The following is a 23,527-nucleotide window of genomic DNA, read 5'->3' as shown; positions in this document are numbered from 1 at the left end:
GGTTAGTTGAGGAGACCAACTTCCGTGTTTCTTGGAGACATGCCAGCGTCAGGGAAGATCAAACTTCCATATCCGGACGTCTGGTCTGAGTTCCTTTTCTAATGTCCTAATTCATTTACCGGAGTCCTGGTTCGCTCATCAAGATGGGTTCATTCTTGACAAGGTCTATTTCCAGATTAGTGAACCTGCCACCTCTATTGGCATCCCGAAGGATATGGGTTGGTTAGAATTGGGAAGATGAGTTGGGCTTGCGTCTTGGTCCCAGTTCACTTGTTATGGTCGCGCCCATCGAACGTTGCTGGGCTTTCTGACGATTGAGCTATTAGGACTTCTTCTTCCCTGTTCATCGGATTCAGGATGGGCCCGAATCTCTTTAAGGGAGCCCATGGACCCATTGCGTCATGCCTAGTGTCCCAGGGGGAAAAACATGGGTAACACTAATAAATGAAAATTATTTTGAAATTTGATCAACCAATCACATGTTTTATAAAACAATTAACACACGATGCAATCAATCATATTTTAATAAACATGTTTTCACATATTAAATTAAGATTTTTAATTCATAATCACACTTTTCAAAAATACAATTTTATACTCGCGAACCAATCATGTCCTAAATAAGTTTAACTCATTTGCCATTTTTTTTCTTTGGGTGGAGGGCAAGTAATTTGTTTTTTTTATTAATCTTATTTGTTTTACTGATTAATTTTAAAATCTATTAAATTATATACATATATAATGCTAGTAATTAAAAATAATAAAACTAGTTTAAATGGTTTTAAATTTATAAATATTCAATTTTACAAATAAAAAAAATTAATCAAACATATTTTTTGTTGTTCTAAATCAAACTCATATCTCAAACATTATAAATGAAAGAAATACATAAAGATTTTAATAAAAGAAAATTATAAGTAAAAAGATTAAAAAAATTCGGCTTACCCATTCAGACAATTGTCTCTATTATAGGCCCTATGTCGCTGCAAAAGGTGATTAGGAAAGTTTTAAATGAATAAAAAAATTATAAAAAATAATTATTTTCGAAATCAAGTTTTTATTATTTTGGTTTTAATTTTAAATTTTAAGTTTTAATTTGAGAATTGAAGTGATGCATTCAAAAATAATTTAATTTAATCTAAACTAATACTTATATTATTTAAGTCAAACGCTATGATCAACGCCACCCCGAAGTAGTAGCTTATGAGAACCTTAGCTAATTATAGAGTATTTTGAACCTAATTAACTATTGAATTTCCACTTGTGGTGCTCTAAGATCAACAATCACATTTATAAATAGTTTTCTTGTTGGCTTTTGTGGTCAAAAGGCTCCGATCAGTATTGATTGACACCAATCATGTAATGCCCTAAACTCTAGGGACCGTTACGGTGTGCATTTTAAACAGTGCTAAACTCGCTAATCGAGTCATTTGACCATAATCGTGTAACTAAGTATGATTAGCGGTTTAGGGTTAAAATTTTTGGTTAAGATATAACGTTTCATTACAACATTTACCATATACATTGGGATCCCAAAAATATAATTTAAAGATTAATTACAACAAAATATTTACAACCGACCGATCTAAGCGGCAAAATAAGGTTTAACCCTAGTTCCTCTTTAAACCCTCAATCGTGGCGGTCGAGCAGCCGCATATGTACACATCGTCACCTAAGCTCTCCAACTCAAGGATGGTCCATCTTTCTCTTGTCTTTACCTGCACCACACAGCAACTGTGACCCCAAGCCAAGCAAGAAAACTCAATATGATCATGAACAAGTAATAACGTGTTACGCAGTCATAATAGGCATGCCTAGTAGTAATAACCCTACTCATGCATGCAAGCAGGTAAAAATACATGTTTGTGAAGTCCTGCACTCTGAGTAGAAGAGTAGTAAGTCTCTCGCTCTGAGGTAGATGACTATTAAGTCTCTATGTGGTAGATCACTAATAAGTCATTCCTTGATTAGTTGACTAATAAGTCACTCTCTAAATAGATGACTGATAAGTCCATCTTGGTCAGATGACTGATAAGTCTATCACGGTCAGGTGACTGATAAGTCCATCCCGGTTAGATGACTGATAAGTATTGGGGTTTTATGCCCTAATTAAAATTAAAATTCTTTGTAATCTCATTATCAATAAAAGAATAGAAATCATTTTTTTGACTTGATCAATCACTTTGCTCACATGTTTTATTTTCATGATTATTTGTTTAATATAAACTTCTATTAAATCCCGAGCATATAACTAATCTTATTTATAGTGACGTAATCACAGTGGAATATAAATATAATTATATGTTCAAAATAAGTTAGTCCTAAGATTAGTCAGTGCACATGATTTACATTGACTTGCCAATCTATGATATGATCTACTTACACATTATAGTGTTATATTCTTTCGAGAACATTAGCAAAGTAGATAAGATCGGATGTATTTGTTACACCGGACAGGACCGATATTGACAATTGATAAGATAAGTAAACATACCGTTATTATCTATTCTAGTCATATCATATAGTTGACCATAGGTCAATTCAATCTCAATTCTGAGTGGTTAGTATTCTAACTGATTGTATTATTCGAGTTCTTTGACTTGTTCGTTACCAGCTTACCCTACGGACTAGTCCATACTTACATCTTGGGAACTCGGTAGTATAATTGAGTGGGAGTGTTAATCATAGATATGAACATCTATAGCTTTTGATGAAGACGTGAAATGATGGTTTCCTTTTAGTTTGGTTCAATGTGTTAAATGATAGAGATCTCATTTCAGTAATTAAATTAGTTTACTGAAATATCATTTACAAGGAACTATCTCATTGTAGACCGTCTATAGAGGATTGAGTGAAAATTATGGTTATAACAATGGATAATTAATAGCGTATCTATATTTGTTATAGAGCGTTCTATGAATTCAAGAGTACAATTCCGAGTCTATAGTGGAGTCACGAGGAATTAATAAGTTAGTAAATTTATTTGTTATATTTATGATAACTTATTGGAGCTTGATTTCATAGGCCCATGGTCCCCATTGTATCTTGGATTAAATCATCTAGAAAGTCTCAATTAATTGATTTAATTATCAATTAGAATTATCAAAGTTGATCAGGTCAATTTTGGATAGTTTCACAGAGTTATGTAATTTTGAGAAAAAAAGAGAAATTATGGCAGATTTATTAATTAAGATAAATTAGTATCTAAATTAATAAATAAGTTTAAATCAAGGTTCAAATTATAAATAATTAATTTGATAAATGATTTAAATAATTATTTAATTAATTAAATTAATAGAAAATAATACATGTCTTGATTTTAAGTCCAATGGGTTTATAATCAAATGAAAAATTTCACGGGCCTAGAGCCCATGATAATTTTGACCTAGGGCTTTAAAATGACTATTATTTTATTGATTTTTTAATTAAATTAAATGGTATAATTGAGTCTATAAAATGAGTGCTTAGAGAGAAGTCATAAGTTGAGATTTCTGAGATGATAGATAAGTTTAATCACTGGTTTTCTGATAGTTTTAGATTTTCTCTAAACACAAGTCATTTTCTAAGCCTCTTTGATTATTTTCTCTCCTTCTTCTTTGTATCTATCTCATGTGTTGAGAATTGCCCACACTAGTCTAGGTGATTCTAAGGATACATTGGAAGGTTGTAAAGAAAATAGAAGATCGGTTCAGTTTCTTGATAATACTTTGCGACAGAGAGGATACATGAGTTAGAGAAACTGAAGGAAGGACTGTTTCATTCCGCTGCATATACTGTAAGTATTCTATTCTTTGTTTCTCTTTGAATTCAATTTTAGAAACATGTTTTAGGTTATCTCGTATTAATTTGTTTAATATTAGATATACATGAAAATAAATAAAGATCTTGTATAAGTTTTACCAACAATAAGTTTATCACAGTCAGGTGACTGATAAGTCCATCTCGGTCAGATGACTGATAAGTCCATCTCGGCCAGATGACTAATAATTCCATCTCGGCCAGATGACTAATAAGTCTATCTCGATTAGATGACTAATAAGTCTATCTCGGTCAGATGGCTGATAAGTCCATCTCGGTCAGATGACTGATAAGTTCATCTCGGTCTGATGACTGATAAGTTCATCTCGGTCAGATTATTAATAAGTCCATCTCGATTAGATGACTAATAAGTCTATCTCGGTCAGATGACTAATAAGTCCATCTAGATTAGATGACAATTAAGTCTATCTCGAAGGTCCTATACCCTCCTAGCCATATGACATGTAGGTCACCTTAGCCTTTCTGGTTTTGGCTCTAAGTAACTAGCCTTTAGACTAGACAAGAGCTTTTAGTTTTCATCGAAATTGAGGTCGGTCTGGCATTAATGCTCATGATGAGTCATTCAATGTACATGTAGATGTCGATTAGATCTAATCTTTCATCGGCTTTGCGTTCATCATGCTTATGTCGCTCCTGACTCTTAGGTCAATAACATACGACCAGTGGTCAAAACTACTGTCGAACTTGACTAGTAAGTCACAGCTTCAAAGCTAGTTCTGACACCATTGCCGATTCTGACTAGTAAGTCAGTGCCATTCACAAGTAAGCAAGATTTTCCAAGCATTTGATATGCAATCCATATCCACATTTAAACACTCAACATGCCTCAATAATAACCATGCATGTCACATATGGGGTGCAGTTTTCTTACCTTTGGTCCAAGCATAGATTACCAATAAACGAGCCACAAGCACGATCCTGATTCCAAGCCCCTAGTGAAAACCTAGTCACAACCATAATATAAAACCTCATCAAAATGAGTAATAAAAGGTTTCTAGACCAAGACCTAGCCTCCGAAACATCAAATCCTAATAAACCGGGTAGTAGGAACGATCCTGAGGCCTAAGGTTTGAGTATCCATGATCATAACATCACTTCGGCCACAAATGACCTCAAGTGTCGCGATCCCCCTTCCAAGCGCCGCGGCCGTCAGGCCCATCAGCACCACCACCCACTTGCAATAAGCTCGGGTCGCGGCACCCAAGAACAGGGTCGCGGCCCCACCTCGAAACCCAGCCAAAATCTCGATTTCTCCTTTTAAAAACCTTCCAAAAACCTACCCAAACATCTCCAAATCTAAAAATCAAAGTTCCCAAACATCCCCATGATCCAAAACCAACAAAACCCAAGCTTCAATTCAATCAAAAACTCATCAAAACACAAAGTCCAATTCAAGCTTAAAAACTTTAAAAACTTAGAACTTAAAACTTGAATTACCTCCGATTGAGTTGTTTCCCAACTAAATCCTCCGGCTAATAAGCTTCTAATCTTTCCTAGGATCGCTATGCCTCAATCCTCACTTGATGCATATTTAATACATGCATATAATTATTTAATACACCGAAATATGCATATAATTATTTAATAACATAATAAATCAATTATGGCCTTCCCGACCTCCTAATCAATGTCCTAAACCTTATTAGGGATTTTGGGGCATTACAAATCACATCTCAATTTAGTATTTAATGGCAACCTTAGCTAATTGCAGAGTATTTGGATCTAATCAATGGTGGAACTACCACCCACAATGTTCTAGGATGCACCGTGTTGAAGTGGTTGAAAGGCTCCAATCAGTGTTGATCGTCACCGATCTCACCAAAAGTAGTAGTTTATAACATCCTTAACTAATTATAGGGTATTTCAGACCTAATCAACATTCAAATTTCGCTTATGAAAATATGTCATCACCCATGGTTCAATATGCATTTAACATACAAGCTAACAAGTATTATCATATTGATGTTGATTATATTTTAATACACGCAAGTGCACGTATCATACAAGTAGTACTCACACAGGTGAGGTCGAACCCAAGGGAATTGTAGCTAAGTACTAACAAAATTGGATCTATATTTCTATTTGGCAACAATAAAATTTGGTGTTTAAATAATAATGCAGAAAACAAAATAAGCAAAATCAACAAATAAGAAATTAAGGGTTTAACAATGGATGTGAAGATAGGGATATGATTTCAATTGCTTCGATTACCCAATTGTTAACGCTAGTTGACTATTCTTCTTCTTTCACTGAAATGACAGATTATAAAATTACCTAAACTCTTTTCAGATCATTTAGGTTCTAAATTGCATTGTCAACTATTGCATTTCTGAGATAGCACAACAATCAATTCGCTTTAAGTAATAATCTATAAATCACATAAGCTATGCGAATACTTTCGTTTCGCATCAAAACCTACGTTCATTCTCTTAGAGCATTCCTAATATTCACTTTTCAGATTTCACATTAGGATCATGAATCATGCTCGAGGTGATCAATCTCAAACATACATTAAGCATAAAGATGAACAAATTTCATAGACAAGTGAGAAGAAATAATCAAATAGCATTAACCATGGGATGATTTCAGTCAATATCCATCAAATCCCTAATAAGAGTTTAGTTCATCATCTCAAAATTCAAATCCATAATCAAACTAAACAATAACATAGGAAAAATCAAAGAAAAAGAGGATGAAACTAGATGGGGAGTTGTCGGCGATCGCCCACGCTTGCTCCAAAACCCGTCTTCTCTTGTCTTTCCCTCTTTTTTTTCTGTCACTCCGTCCAAAATCGCGATCCCCAATTTCAGAATGAAGACCTCATTCTATATTCTACCAATAATGACGAAATTGCCCTTAAAATTATGAAGTGTACGGACGATAGCGCCGCGGCGCCAATTCCTGCGCCGCGGCGCCAATTCCTGCGCCGCGGCCCTATTAGGCAAAGGCAAAATCTCGAGTTTCTGGAAAGGGGCTCGCCGCGGCTCTAATACGCACGAGCGCCGCGGCGCCAATTCCTGCGCCGCGGCCCTACTCGGCGAAGGCTAAATCTTGAGTTTCTGGAAAGGGGCTCGCCGCGGCTCTAATACGCAAGAGCGCCGCGGCGCCAATTCCTGCGCCGCGGCCCTAATTGAAATTTCAGCACAATCCACTCCAAATGCTTGATTTCTACACAATCCACTCCAAATGCCCAAAACATAAGCTTAACCTGAAATCAAGCAAAAACAAGCATAATTCCGCTCCAAAAACACAAGAACCATTAAAAAGACACTGATAAAGACACTTAAAAAGATAGGCTAAAATTAGCCTAACAATTGACAAGTAGTATGTTTGTATAAAAATATATATCAATCACAAAAAAACTATAAATAATTAATGCTAACCATTCATCCATCTAATTAATCTTATTTTTCAAATACATTAGCAAAAATAATTAATGGCAAACACTAAACCACTAACTAATTTGATAGTCAAATACATTGACAAAAATAATTAATGCTAAACATCCTACCATCAATTTAAAAAAAAATTATAATTAGTGTTATTATCAAATACATTACCAAATTTAATTAATGTTAAATATTCTACCATTTTTAAAAATCAATAAACACCTAATTAATCTTATTGTCAATAATATATCATCAAAATTTAATTATTATTCTACCATTTTTAAAAATTGATAAACATCTAATGAATTTTATCTACAAAGATTTTTTTAAATCTAATGGCTGGGTTCTATTACTAGTATTAGAGGGGTTTTGAATTCTATTCCCACTTGTATTTATGATTGTTGACCCTGATTTTGGCCAACTGACACGGAGTCAAATATGCTTGATTTGGACAAACACGTTGAAAAGAATATGATGACGAAACAATAAAGAACACAAGAGTTTATAGTGGTTCGGCCCCAGAATCTGGTAATAACCTACGTCCACTTGAATTGTTATTGATATAGGATTCAAAGGAGTGATCAAAGAACTAGGGTTCAATGAGTTTCACAAACCTCTGAAGAACAAGACAATATATCAAATAGAATAACTCTAATCTCAAGTGATCAGAAAGCAAAAAAAGATCCTTTCCCTTGAGCTATCTTTCTCTATGTATAGGCTCAAGGAGGATTTACATTAATTTGTTACAGATATTATTTCCTAAATAATCGGATACTCAGGAAATCATGGGAGATAATTTCGGATTCTATCGTAACTGCATGAGATTCTCTCCATGTATAGCATGCGTACTACCAGGCTGGTCGTATATAAAGATCGAACGCTGTGACAATAAATGTCTTCCTGGTCGATAGTCGAGCACTAATTCTGCCAGATGTCAGCCACGTGTATTAAACGTTTGCCACGTCATCCACGCCTGTTTTTTGGATAACAATGATGTTATCTCTTCTGAGACTATTTGATAATACTAATCCCTTCAGGAACCTTTTCAATTTTTTTAAATCTAATTAATATTATTATCAAACACATTGGCAAAAATAATTAATGCTAAACATTTTATCATGTGCTTTTTTCTTTAAAAAAATTCTAATTTGTCTTATAGTCAAACACATTGGCAAACTTAATTAATGCTAATCATTTTGTCATTTATTAATTTTCCGGTTAAAAAACATCTAATTAATTTTATTGTCAAATATGTAAACAAAAATAATTGATGTCAAACATTCTACCATCTACAATAATTGATGCTAAACATTCTATCATCAACAATTTTTTTTTTATTTTATAAAAAGAACACTTAAAATACACAATTCATATGGCTCTACACTAAAGTATATTCTTAAACCAAATAATGTTAATTCAATCATATCAAAATTAAAAAATAAGACTGACAAAAAAAACTTGTCCAAAAAAAAAATTAATACCAAACAATCATAATATATATATCAATTTTTATTACGTTCTATTTGTTTTGCATTATGTAATTTAAATTACATAACCCTAGACATATGTTTACGTAACTACTACGATAAATATGTCATCATATTTTACCACCACATCAAAGACTTTTAGTCAACCGATTCTCATAACTGATTAGAGTATGTTACCAAAGTATTGTTTTATCTCTCTTAATATGACACATAGCCTGAAGCTAGGACCACCTCTGAAGGACTAAGTCCTCCGAGTGATGCTAGAATTTGCCTACTCAAAACTAGGAAAAAGAAAATTTTGTTATGTTTTTTTTATAATTTTGTTTGTGCTATGTAATTTTATTGTAACTTTAAATGGGGTGGGTTCAAGGGGAGACCCTACCCCACTTAAAATGAAATCTTTCTTTACATGTTTACTTAGGGACAAATGGGAAAGCATAAAATTAGTGAGAACAATTATATAGAAGATTTTGAAATGATCCCACGTAAAAAAGAGAGGTTATTCTAATTTGGTCTCTTCAATTTTAACTAAATACAACCTATTGACTCCAAGTTTCCAGAAATTAAAAAGAGGATCCTTGGTTTTACAAAATGGTAAAAAAAAAGTCCTCTGAATTCAATTTTAGTCCATTTTTTTTCCAAATAAGACCAAAATATCATTTTTATGATTTCTTGCATTTTAACTTATTAATAGAGCATTACTTTAAATTTGAAATATAAAACATTAATTAAAATCTAGAATATAAATTAATAATCTAAAAATTTTTAAATTTGATTTAAGAATATAAAAAAAATGAAATAAGTTTACATAAATTAATAAAAGTTAAACTAAAATATATCATAAATGAAAAACAAAAATAAAATTAAAACAAAATTTTGGTTTTAAGCTTATATTCTATTTTTAAATTAGTAAAATTATTTAGATATTAAAATAAAACTTATTAACTCGAAACTTCTATTAATAAATTAAAATGCAAAAACAAAGGTATTTTGATCTTATTTGATTTTTTTTTGCCAAAATCGAACTCGTGGGACTTTTTTTTTTATACCATTTTGCAAAACAAAAAGTTTTTTATTGAATTTTTGGAAACTTGGGAGTCGTTGTTGTATTTTAACTAAAACTGAGGAGAGCATAATGGAATAAATCCTAAAAGGAAAAAAAAAAAGGCAAAGGAAACATGGCCAAATTTAATTCTACTTTATTGCTTGACTTGGTACCTTTGATTTTTATTACTATATCTACAAACTTTTTTTTAGAGCATAATGGAATAGTTAAGGCCTCTTGTTTTCATCCTTAAGGTTATAGGAAAGAAGATAATTAATCTAGATGAAAATTAATTATCTATACATGCATGTAATGCAATGACTGTTTTTTTTATAAAAAAAATAATTATTTCCAATATTTATGTGAAAGCAAATTTGATAATGATGACAAATAATAGAATCCAATAACCTAGTTTTAATAGCTTTTATTGCACATAAAAATTGCTTGTTAGAGAACAACCTTTGATTGCATTTTCAGAAGAATATCCTCTTTTATTATTTTGAAGGTAATTAGATGGCATAAAAAGCTAATAACTTGATTAAGTAAAGATAATAAAACATGCATGATTAGAGAAGCAAGACACACACTATATCTATAATTCAAACTTGAGTAAGTATTTTAGATGGGTAATTCTAAAAGTTTACTTTACTAATGGTTTGGTCCTTTAATTTTGAATTAAATAACAATTTGTGTTTTCATTTTTGTTAATTAATTATGACAATGTTTGTACCTAATACCCTATAGATTTACCATCAAAATCAAATATAACTATAATTGCATGAACCAATAAAAAAAATATGCAATTATACAAATGATGATAACTATACATAATGAGTGAAGAGCAAAGATCCTAATTAGTTGGATCGATTTAGAGATTTCATTTTTTATGAGGTTGATAAGAGATTTTTCTTATTATTTCTTTCTACTTGCAAAGTGGCTCCTGCAATTTGGAAATCAATAATTATAGAACTTTTACTAAAAGTAATTTATTTATTTATTTATTTTAATATATGAGTAACCGATATTTTTTCTAAAACCTTTACTAAAAATAATTATAGAACTTGTGCAAGTGCTTTGTGTCATTTTACTATAAGTATTTACTGCAGTACTTTGTGATCTTTGTTCCAACTTGTTTTGTTGGGTCTTGTGTTGGAGATTTCCAACGTATAAAAAGCAGTATTTTTCCTTAAAAAGTCTTCTACTTCCTCCAGTTGTTGAGTAACACTTTACTAATTTAAAGCAAGTTGCATATTTCCTTACTCTAAAGCAGTACCAACTTACCTGCAAAGACCAATCTCTCCTAGTCCCAAGTACATTGAGATCGTCTACAGAAAAGAAAAAAAAAGAAGGTGAAAACATATTAATGGAATCCATTTGAGTAATTATTTGTAATCAATTAATTGATTCAAATTTCCCAACAATTTTTTTTTTTTAAATGGAAGTTCTTCACTAAACACAAAAGAGATTACATAAAATAGGTATTGTAACGCCCTGGCTACCCCAGAACAATTACGGAGAACGGTGAACCGGAAATTTGACTCGCTACCCGAGTCCTTTGGCTAAAAACGTGATCTAAGTGTTATTATCAGGTTAAGGTGGAAAACCAGTAAAAGGAAAGGGTACATTTCATTAAGTAAATAAACTGCTCATGAGCCTTTCAAAATGTTTACAAGTAGTTCGTAATACAAAAGAGTCGCTACAGTTCCAAATTTACAATCCCCGCCGGCCTAAGCGGCAAAAATAGGGTAAACCCCTAGTCCCTCTGAGAACTCCTTGACCGTGGCGGTCAATCGGCCCTGTATGTACATCACACCGCCCAAGCTCTCCACTCAAGGCTGGCCAAGCTTTTCCTTTCCTTTACCTGCACCACATAGCACCCATGAGCCAAGGCCCAGCAAGAAAACACAATAAGACACGGTATAATATCAACAACGATCATAATAATCATCCAGGACTATCAGTCCAACAAATAGGTGACAATAGCCAAAAGTCACAGTAATGAGCATCACTCCCTCTAGCCATGTAACGATAGGGTCACCAGGGCTCAATCGATAAGTGTTTCATTCATAAGTTTGTTCAGGACAGGTGCATGGTGATTGGTCACTAACATAACCTTCCTCACGACTCTAGAGTCGAAACTATGGACAACGTCCCTTAGCCACGTGACAAACGGTCACCGGGGTCATATACCTTGGCTATAGTCATCTGGTCGTAGACCAGGCAAGCGCTTGTAAGTTTCTTCGACCTTAGGTCGGTCTCGCATTAATGCCATAGAGCCACCCAATGCGTGATCATCGACTTTAGAGTCGGTCCCTGACTAGTCAGTGTCTTAAACAGGTGATTAGCAATCATTAGCATTTGATATGCAATCCACGTTCACATATAACAAACAACATGCCTCAATATCAAACCATGCATGTCATATACCTGTACAGGGTGCAACTGTGTCCATACACTGTTTTCTTACCTCAAGTTCGAGCGAGAAGTATGATAAAGACGACCCCTGAGAACGATTGGTCTTTTAGTTCCTTAGCGGTTACCTAATCACAACCAATTATAACCTCCATTAATGAGAATCCACAATAATAGGGTCTTAACCCAAGCACCACCCTCGGGACCTCGAAACATGCCCACACGGTGAGTAGAATCGATCCCGGGCCTTAAGGATTGAAACCCCAAGTCAAAAACCCTTAAAAACACTCAAAACGGGGTTTGGAAGGAACAGGGTAGCCCTACAGCGCCATACTCAGAAACTCCCAAGTGCCAGAAACCCTCCTGAGGAGCGCTATAGCGCCCTAGGGTGGGCGCTGTAGCGCTACCTCCAGCCCAAAACTTCCCTGAACTGACCTTCTTCATCTCCTTCGATTCTAACTCGATTCCCAAGCTTCCAAAGCCTATTCTTGATGCCAAATGAACCCAAAAACCATCCCAACACATCCCAAACATCACAAGCATGGGAACCCTAGCCAAAACTCCCAACAAAACCCATGAATTCACCCTAGAAAACTCAGCTGCAAAACAAAACTAAAACAGAGCAAACCAGAGAAACTATGGTTAGAAACTTACCCAAAGCTTGGCTTACGAAGCTCTTCAATGATGGAACACACTCCCAAACTCCCAAGGCTTGCTTCCTAAGCTTGAATCCTCAAAATTGGTTCAGAAACCACAAAGAACAGAGAGAAAAAGAAGGTACGGGAGAACTCTCAAAGATACTCTGTTTTTCCATCACCTTTTTCAGCTAAATAAGGTTATATCTATCCTAGGGGTGAAATGACCATTTTACCCCTAGGTCATTTAATGGTTTCTAAAGACTCCCAATGGCATTTTTGGTACTTTCCTCCTAACTCGTTAATCATAATTAACGCTCTCCAATTCCCGTTATTCTCGAAAATCATAAACACCAATAATTCACATCCCGTTACCCTTTATTTCCCGGTAACGCTCTAATCATCAAAATCACCCCGAGACTCAACCCAAGTCCCGACACTTAATCCCGTTGTGACTAAACCGCTAATCAATAATCTACGATCGTCTCATGTCGAACAGCTCGAACAAACCCACATCATAATGTGGTCTCAACATATATCACCGACATGCATACAATTAACATTATACTATAATATAATTCTCATAAATATGCATAAACACATTTAATAGCGTAATTAAGCAATTATGGCCCTCCCGGCCTACAAATCCAGCCGCTAAACCACAATAGGGAATCCGGGGCATTACAGGTATGTCTGCTAATAAATTAAGTGTTTATGTTTTTTTAGATCTTGTGTTTTGACTCATTATTTGTTTGGACTCTGTGTTTAGACAAATTACATTTTGGACCCTGTATTTTCTAAAGTAGTTCAAATAGACTCCTAAATCTGATTTTGATAAAAGTTTTTTAAACTAAAATCACAAATAATTTATCAAACTAACAACTCAAAACAAAAATACAGCCATTCTGTCTAAGAACTGTGTTGTTATATTCAATTTTTTGTTCATCAAAATCAGGTTTAAGGACATATTTGAACTATTTTACAAAACACAGAGTTCAAAAAATAATTTGTCAAAACATAGAGTCAAAACAGATAATGAAGCAAAACACAAAGTTAAAAAAAAATTAATAATGTTGGCCACACAATAAAGGGAGTATCCCCGTTCCAAATGGAAGAGACTTTGTTTGATAAAGTCATATGTGCTAATCTATGAGCTACACCGTTAGAACTCATAGGAGAGAATAAAAGCACAAAAATTCGATCAAGAGATAAGAGGATATGTATAATATATATATGAGGCTCTTGTCAAACTGATATGTATAATATATATATGAGGCTCTTGTCAAACTGACTTTTTTTTTTTAAGTTATTTTATATTTTAGTCTAATTTTAATAATTATCATAATTTAGACAGCTAGTTGAAAAATTCAAACTACTAGTCGAAAAATTTAGACAACGTGTTGAATTTTAGACGGGACCCATTTTGTAAAAATTATCAAAAGTAGGTCAAAATACAAAATCACTTAAAAAAAATCATTTTCACCAATTTCTGTGTATATATATTAATATCAATTTTATGATTTTTGATCACGATGACTTTGTAGTGTAGTATCAATTTTTGTGTGTGAGATAATATTAATAATAATTTGAAAATATATGATACTAATAAGTACTCTAAATTAATATAATAAAATTTGAAATCTTTATATAAAATAAGAGCATCTATAAGGGAAATTTGGGTATTCATGCATAGTGTAAGTTTATATATAAAAAACTATATCATAATTTACTAATACTCTAAAATAATGTTACTATTTGCTTGGTTTCCGAAAATACCCTTTTCATTTTTTTTAACATTCATCTCTCGTCTCTCGGATCACCCTTTGATTCTTTGAAGAGTCATGGCAGCCATCACAAAACCATCATCACCACCAAATTTATTTGAAAAAACGTCATCAACTTTGGCATTCTCCTCCCTTTTTTTCTTCTATCTTTTTTCTTCTCTCTTAAAGTATCCATGGAGACTAAAATAAAATGTCTTCATGATATCAAACTTAAATCCACTAAAAGTCTTCTTTTCTGTCAAACTTCACAGTTTTCATTTTTGTTTTTTAACCTTTTCTTATTGTTATTTTTTGGGTAATCGAATGACATTAGTCCGATTTTTTTGCACACTTAAAGTTGTTTAAACCACTTTGATTGAGTAATAGGAGATCCCAGCATCTGAGGGAAGGTTCTAGACTTCCTAGGTTTATCCTTGATTATTTTATTCATCTAAAATCTTTAAATCCTTAATAAACATACATGTGATAAATGTCACATTCTTAATTATTCTATCTAAACCTTAGGTTATAATAAATAATATTTCTAGGACCAATTTCAATAATTAAACCTCAAGATAAAATTAATATTTCTAAACTATAGACTAAACTTATAAAATCCATAACTTTCTCTATGAGTTTCCAAAAAAATTCCGGCTTGAACCAAAATTTACGAAAACTAAAATACTACAGCATAAGATAATCCTATCTAACTAAGTAAAATTCTGAGGCACTACAATCTATCTATAATTAATACTTGACAAAGCTTTTTAGATCATTAATTCTAAAAGTTCATTAACTTATGGCATATTAATAGATAATTACAACAGTGTTAGTAACTAGTACTTTATAGATTTATATTCAAATTCAAATATAACTATATTTGCATGCCATAAAGTAGATCGATAAAAAATATGGTACCTTAACTCAATTATACCTATGATGACAGCTCTACATATGCAAAAAGAGAAGAACAAAGATCCTAATTGGTTGGAGTTAGAGGTGTCATTTTTTATGAAGCCCGTAAGAGACTTTTTCCTATCATCTCTACTCGTATGGTCACATATGAAATCAATAATTATAGAACCTTTACTAAAAATAATTTATTTTGATATATATATATATAAATGATATTTTTCTACGATCAATAATTATAGAACCTTTACTAAAAAATAATTATAAAACCAGTGCAAGTGGTTTGTGTCATTTTGCATTATTTTGGTTGGTATTGGTAAAATTTTTGCTTTTATTGACGAGGAAGACGAGAGATTGAGAAATGAAAAAGTGTTTTAAATTTTTTTTGAAATAAAAAGCAAAAGTCACTTACTGAACATATTTCCTTATTATATTTTTAGATTTTTAATTAAAAAAAACTTCTTTTTAAAGTGTTAACGAACGTACATTTGTGAGTTTTGTTCTAACTTATTTTGTTGTTGAATGCAGTGTATTTAGGTCTTGTGTTGGAGATTTCCAACATATGTAAAGCAGTATTATGCCTTAGAAATTCTTCTACTTCCAGTTGTAGAGTAACACTTTTTATCCTAGTTCTCACTACTCACTTATTAATCAACACAAAATTAATTATATTTTGTCTTATATAGATACATAAGATACCTTTTATAGATAGAAAAAAAATGAAGAAAATAATAACGAAGGTGAAAATGTATTAAACATTGATATTTCACAAGAGATTTCAAAGTACAGATTAGACCAAATACAAATGATAATGATGAGTGGGTACCTTTATTATGTGGAGATGCCTTAAACTACAAAATGTTCAATTGGGTGAATAAATTGAAATCTTGAGCAGCAAAATCACAGATTTAAGTTATGTTTCCTAGCCAGCCCAACAACAATTGAAGCAAAAGAACCGCCACGTTGCAATACAAATTATGTACAACATTAAATCAGAAAATGCAGACTTAATAATAAAAAATAATATATCTATTATATATAAAAAGTGTGTAGATAACATAAATTCTTAGTTTTAAAGATTTTTTATTTTTTTAATGTTAACTTTAACGGAATATTTTTATATCTAACAGAATATACTTATATTTAACGGTAGTTTATAACATCTCTTAAACTTAAATAAAATAAAATAAATAATTAAAAAAATTAAGATAAAATATTTTTTAGATATTTTACAATAATAATTATTTTTAAATAATAAATAATTAAACAAATTAAAATATGATATTTTTGAGATATTTTACAATGATAATTATTTAAAAATAATAAATGATTAAACAAATTAAAATATAATATTTTTTAGATATTCTACAACGATAATTATTTAAAAATAATAAAATCATACATTTTATAACTTAAATTAAATTTAATTAAACTTAAACTCACTTATTATAATAATATCATATTAAATATATAATATAATCTATTGTGAATTAGTAACAAATTGTTTTTTTTTTAAAAACTAGCCAGAAACTTAAATTTAAAATACACGTATAATATTTAATATTACATTAAACATATAATATATAATCTCTTGTTGTCACTCCCAAATTCAAAAACTAGAACAAACATAAACTTAAAAAAAATTATTTAATTAAAATAAAATATTTATTTTAAAATTTATATGACATTAATATAAATTTAATAAAAATAATTAATAAATTCTATAAATAAAACTAAGCAAACGTGCATATTGCACGTTGCTTGTATCTAGTATATTTTAATTTCTCAACTGTACAACACTCATTCTCATATATATGCTATGTATCATATTATTTCGATTTGATCAGTGATCAATGACTTAATTGTCTCAGATATAATAGATAATAGGGTTTATACCTTTTTGGATCTTGTGTTTTTTTTCCATTACCTGTTTGGACCTTGTGTTTTGACAAATTACTTTTTAGACCTTATGTTTTGTAAAATAGTTAAAATAAAACCCTAAACTCAATTTTGATAAAGAAAAAATTGAATATAACAACACAGTTTTTAAGCAGAATGATTTTATTTTTGTTCTGAATTGTTAGTTTGGTAAATTATTTGTGATTTTAGTTGAGAAAACATTGACTAAAATTAGGTTTAGGGTTCTATTTTAACCATTTTACAAAATATAGAGTCCAAAAAGTAATTTGTCAAAACACAATATCCAAACAAGTAATTGGAAAAAACACAAGTGGCTTTGCATTTAAATATTGATTACCTTTTCATGTTGCCCAAAGGCCCAATTTGTCACAAAATTGTTGCAATCGTTACAAGTCTTTCATACGGTAGATGGGCCGGTCAGTTAGCTAGCTAATCTATAGTGAACTCATGAAATGTACATATTTATAATTTATATATGTATATATCTTAAGTGTACAAGGTGAAGGATAATATTTGATTGAATTATATTGTTTGCAATGTTTGATTATATATAATTAGAGAATATATTGGAAAAATTAATCCAATAAGATAATACACTTGCATGGGCATAACTAAATCCTTTTAATATATCACATGGGATAATGTAAATCACGTACGTTAATAAACTTAAGATAATAATTTATCCTATATATATACCCAATTATATAATTTTGCATGCATATATTATTTAATATTTATACATAAATATCTATTGTTAAATGGGTGTAAAAAAATGAATAATTTTATATACAAACTAGCAAGTGATATACAAAAATATCTTATCTTCTTTCATGTCGATAAGCATCGTTATAATATTAGTACATGATTTGCATTGCATATATTATATAATATAAATGCGTTGTGTTCCCATTAAGTATTACGAAGCAGTATACTTGCTTAGTTGCTTAATTATACACGTACTTATTAAGCATATTGAAAGTATTAGTTATGTATTACTTTAATAATAAATAAAGGAATGAGATTAAACAAATTTATCACAGCAGAAAAGAGAAATAGCTTTAAGAAGCTTGCCTCATTCAGAGTCATTATCCCATAAAAACTGACAATTATACAAGTGTTTAAAATTTGATATTGACATATTTATATATTGCTTGTGATTGTGAATGTGAATGTGAATGTTCCTTTTCCATGCATGAAGAGGCTCATTGTTGTTGAATAGTGGAGGAAGTTGACTGATGAAAAGGAGCCAATTGATTGCGACAATGAAATTAAATTAATATGGACGTAAATATCATATCCACATCAGCGTAGGACTTTTTAATTAATACTTGTTATTATATATATTCATATAGATCGACATGGTTAGTTTCTCTAAGAGTAGTGTGAGAGAAACTATAGAAAATTGTATATAACAGAGTTTATTGTTTTGTGTTTTTATGTGCTTTAGCCTTTAGTATATTGACACGTGCATAGCTTATTTTTTATTTTTATTTTTTGAGGAAAAACGTGCAATATATATAGTTTATTATAGGGAATTTTGTCATTTTTCGTGTATATATATACATATATATATTTATGTGCTGTTCTTTCTAGGTAATTGAGGCAATACAATATAGTGAAAATTATATTTTATATGAGAATTTTTATACATTGTGTAAAATATGGTTTTTTTTTAAGTAAAGTTAATCTATGGCTTTTTTTGTTTTAATTTTACTTTTATGGGTTTAGTTTCCCATATTTTTTTGTATAAAAGTTTGTTTATGTCATATTTTCACTCTTAATCAAGTTTTATGAATTTGGAAGGGTATGTTTGTAATTTGATTATTTTTTTATATTAATTTTATATAACTATTTTTATATTAAAATTTTCCATGGTTGTTTTGCAAATTTTTTTTTGTAATATGATTTGTGTTTATTATTTTTTTATTTATTGTAAACCTTTTTTTCCTTTTTTTTAGGCTGTAACTTTTTTTTTAAAACATGAGTAAGGTAACCAATTACTTAATTAATTTTTCAAAGTTATGTAGAATAAATCCTATAGCTAGCTTAAATAATATTTATCTAGAGGGGTAACCAGTTACTTGTTTGTTTTTTCACATTTATGTAAAAAAATAACATATATCAAGAGGGGGTAACTAGTGTATACTAGATGTGTTGAAAAAGGGTGTTATTAATAAATAAATCTATGGTTTCAAATTAAAAAAATATATATGTGAAGAAAAAAAATATGTGCGGATTGTAGTTTGAATATTTAAAAAACTATGCTCTCCCTGCTTGATTAATTATATATAATAGAGGTATTTAGGATCCAAATCAATTCAATTACCTCAAACCAATCAAAACAAATCAAATTATAAAAAGATTGGATTGGATTTGAAAAGTTAGATATTAATTGAATTGAATTAGTTGTTGAATGACAATATGAAAATTCTAATTAGGACCTTATCCAATTCAATCTTAATTAAAAAATACATATTATATTAAGTATAATATACCAAACCATGAATAAGGTGAAATCTACTTTATATGAAGAAAAAGAAGAAGAAAAACCACGTACCTTCATGCATAATTTCTATTGGCCACATAACATGCATGCCATGCCTAACATATGTAGCAACACATTTTTACCAAACCAATTCCTGCAAAATGAATGTTCGCACGTGGTTAAATGAATATCGTGTGGCTGATCGATCAGTTTGTTCTGGACCACAGTTTTTTTTCTTTCTAAAAAATAAACAATTAATTTCACAACCCAACCAATCTGTTCCCCGGTTATATATATATATATATATATATATATATCACCTTAGTTGTTTCTCGTCACCAATCATTCCCAACCCAATCTAGCTCAATTACTCTGACCCGTTTACTATAGCAAAAATTATATTATGGCTTTTCCCAAGTGGGTCTTTTTGATTTACTTTTTCTTTCTCATGGTTGTATCAACACTCGTATTGTCGTTAGACTCCAATGCACTCGGCTCAAAGTTCCTCGATTATGCCAAGAAAGCAGAGGTGTTTGATTGGATGGTCCAAATCAGGAGGAAACTGCATGAACATCCAGAACTGGCCTACGATGAAGTGGAGACTAGTAAGCTGATAAGAAAGGAATTGGATAATTTAGGCATTCCATATACATACCCTGTCGCAAAAACCGGTGTCATCGGCAAGGTTGGAACTGGTGGACCACCTTTTGTCGCACTTAGAGCTGATATGGACGCTCTACCAATCCAGGTAGGCATTCCATATACATATTACTCTAATTAATTTAGTAAATTGATTAAAGAAAACAAGAAACATACGCACACAATCACAGAATATTAGAGTTTTGGGCTCCGATTAATGATTAGTAGAGTTATCTTCTTGTTTCCTTTTTCGTCCTTGATGGAGTTTACAAAGTGATAAAGTCTTTGAAAGGAAATACTCTGTTTTACACCAAGCTATATCAGACCTCTCCCTGTAACTTTTCTATGTGCCATACCCCTCGACAAGACTATCACGAGATTCCATTTCTATCAAAAGTGTTGGCCTGTATCACATCCCTTCCTCTCTCTCTCTCTACTTTTCTATGTCATAGACTCCCCATCAAGGCTATCCCAAAACCCTTTTCATATTCAAGAGTTTTGGATTACAAAATGACCCCTCAAACCAATTAGAAGCATGTACAAGAAAAGAAAGACTCCACAGTAACTAATTGAAACCAATTTTTAAAAGACAGTTACGGCCATTAATTGCATAATAATAACGACTTGTACAAAAGAAAAGAAAAATTGAGATTTGAGAGACATATCTAGGCCTAGCAATATAATCATTTTCATCAGTGTTGTTCTTCTTTTACTAGTACAGTGTTTGGTTTAGTTTCACACGCATATATCATACGTATGCAGGAAGAGGTGGAGTGGGAGCATAAGAGCAAAATCCCCGGAAAAATGCATGCTTGCGGACATGATGCCCATGTTGCTATGCTTCTTGGTGCCGCCAAGATGCTCAAAACTCAAGAGAAGGAGTTGCAGGTTGATTTTTTGTCTAATCATTGATCTTTCTAATACCCATTTTTTCAATTTTTTTTTTTTTTTTTCTGTTTATGGCGTACTTTATAGTATGATGGCAAACTATATTAGGGGACAATTGTTCTGGTATTCCAACCGGCTGAGGAAGGAGGCGCTGGGGCTGTAAAGGTTTTAGACAGTGGAGTTCTAGACAATGTGAAGGCTATTTTCGGGCTGCATGTAGCGAATGGCGTACCCGTGGGCGTTACAGCCTCAAGAGCTGGTAGCTTTATGGCTGGGAGTGGCAATTTTGAGGCTGTAATAAAGGGACAAGGGGGCCATGGCGCCCTTCCCCATTTATCCAAAGATCCAGTTGTTGCTGCTGCTAATGTCATTATTAGCTTACAACAACTTATCTCTCGCGAAGCTGATCCAGCTGATTCCCAGGTACATTTCTTAGTTCACATTATTATTATTATTACGAGTATAGAAAACAGAAACAAAAAGATTGATAAAATTTTATGTATACATAATCGAACAATAATTGTATTGTATGTATACACACTCTCTAACAAACACATTAACAACAATGTAACTAACAAATTAAAATTTGAAATTTTGCAGGTTGTAACGGTTGCAACACTTGAAGGGAGCAATGCATTCAATGTGATTCCAGAGACCGCTAAATTTGGTGGAACTTTTCGTGGATTTTCGACCATCAGACATCTCAAGGAACGTATCCAAGAGGTAATTATTAAGACCATCTATTCTTTTAATTTTTTTTAATATAATAAGCAGCTTGTTATTTGCGTTACTTTAGAGATGTATTATTATTCTATTATATATATATCATATATATATAAAGAAAAAACTTACTTTAGTTTTATGTTTCATGTTGAACACAGGTTATCGTATCGCAGGCTGTCGTGTCGAGGTGCACTGCCGCAGTCGATTTCTTTGAAGATGAGAAGCCTTTATACCCTGCAGTCATAAACGACGACGCTTTATATGCTCTCTACAAAGGGGTGGCAGCTGAAATGCTTGGCTCCGAAAGAGTTTTAGAGCCCCCAGCACTAACAGTGTCAGAGGATTTTGCATTCTACCAAGAGAAACTACCAGGGCTCTTTTTCTTCATTGGAATTCAGAATCAGACTGTTGGAAATGTAGCACTGCACTCGCCCAAATTCGAAATCGCCGAAGATGCATTTCCTTATGGTGCAGCCCTTCATGCTACGTTAGCTACTACTTATCTCAATCATGTCCTTATTGGTTCTCAATCTCAACCCAATTTTTATAATCGTGATGAGCTCTGATCTAGCTAATCGGTCGATTATCATTTGCATCACCACATGTATCAGCCAGAAAAAAATAAAGCCTTCTTGGCTCTAGGAAAATTACGATTCATTTTGTGTATGTAAAGTCCAGAATTATATATAATTGCTATAGTCACTTATCGTGCCCAACAACACCGGTGTTTGGTTCAGACACTTGGGTGGCATTTGGTTGGAGGTAATGAAAACAATGGAATAGGAATAGGAATAGTAATAGAATGGAATAAAAAAGGTAATGCGATTACGTTGTTTGGTTAGAATAATTGAATTAATGATTGAATACCTATTCTTATGTTTGGTTGACTATGAAATGGAATGGAATAAATTTATTTTGGACAAAAATATCAAAAGTGCTAAAAATATAATTAATAAACTAAAATAAACATACTAAATATATATATATATATAGATTTACCAATAATGGCGTTATTTTTTTTTTCATATTCTTTTTTTACAAAATAATATTTAATAATCCTGCTTTTTTCAAGCATAATAATTCCACTTTTGAACACTACAAAATATTAAAATTATCAATAAAAATTTATTTTTGTGAAATATTTTTTTAATGTTAAATGCAATTTACTTTAATTATCACTAAACACTATTTTATATATTTTTAAAATAAAACAATATAATAACATAAAAATGTTAAACTAAACATTATAACATATTTATATTCTAATAATCAAAATATTTTTTGATTACTGAGATCAAACTTTGTCCATACACATGAAATATCACTAGAAATAGTATAAGTATTCATGTCCAATTACTCAGATCTATGCTCAAAGACAATCTAGTTTGCAAAATTATGAACATAAAACAT

At 31.5% G+C, this 23,527-nt stretch overlaps 1 protein-coding gene across 1 annotated transcript; it reads left to right on the top strand.

Moving 5' to 3' along the window:
- The first annotated feature begins 20,181 nt into the window (after positions 1 to 20,181).
- On the top strand, positions 20,182 to 22,847 carry LOC133817013 (IAA-amino acid hydrolase ILR1-like 4). The gene is made up of 5 exons (XM_062249391.1): positions 20,182 to 20,615; positions 21,269 to 21,394; positions 21,503 to 21,817; positions 21,995 to 22,117; positions 22,276 to 22,847. Exons 1-5 carry the CDS (start codon positions 20,271 to 20,273, stop codon positions 22,681 to 22,683), a joined length of 1,317 nt encoding a protein of 438 aa, XP_062105375.1. The 5' UTR covers positions 20,182 to 20,270; the 3' UTR covers positions 22,684 to 22,847.
- Positions 22,848 to 23,527: the final 680 nt, after the last annotated feature.

The sequence above is a fragment of the Humulus lupulus genome, chromosome 2 (assembly GCF_963169125.1).
Source record: "Humulus lupulus chromosome 2, drHumLupu1.1, whole genome shotgun sequence".
Taxonomy (NCBI): domain Eukaryota; kingdom Viridiplantae; phylum Streptophyta; class Magnoliopsida; order Rosales; family Cannabaceae; genus Humulus; species Humulus lupulus.
Note: the sequence above shows the minus strand (reverse complement) of the source record. Positions and strands in the feature narration are given on the sequence as shown.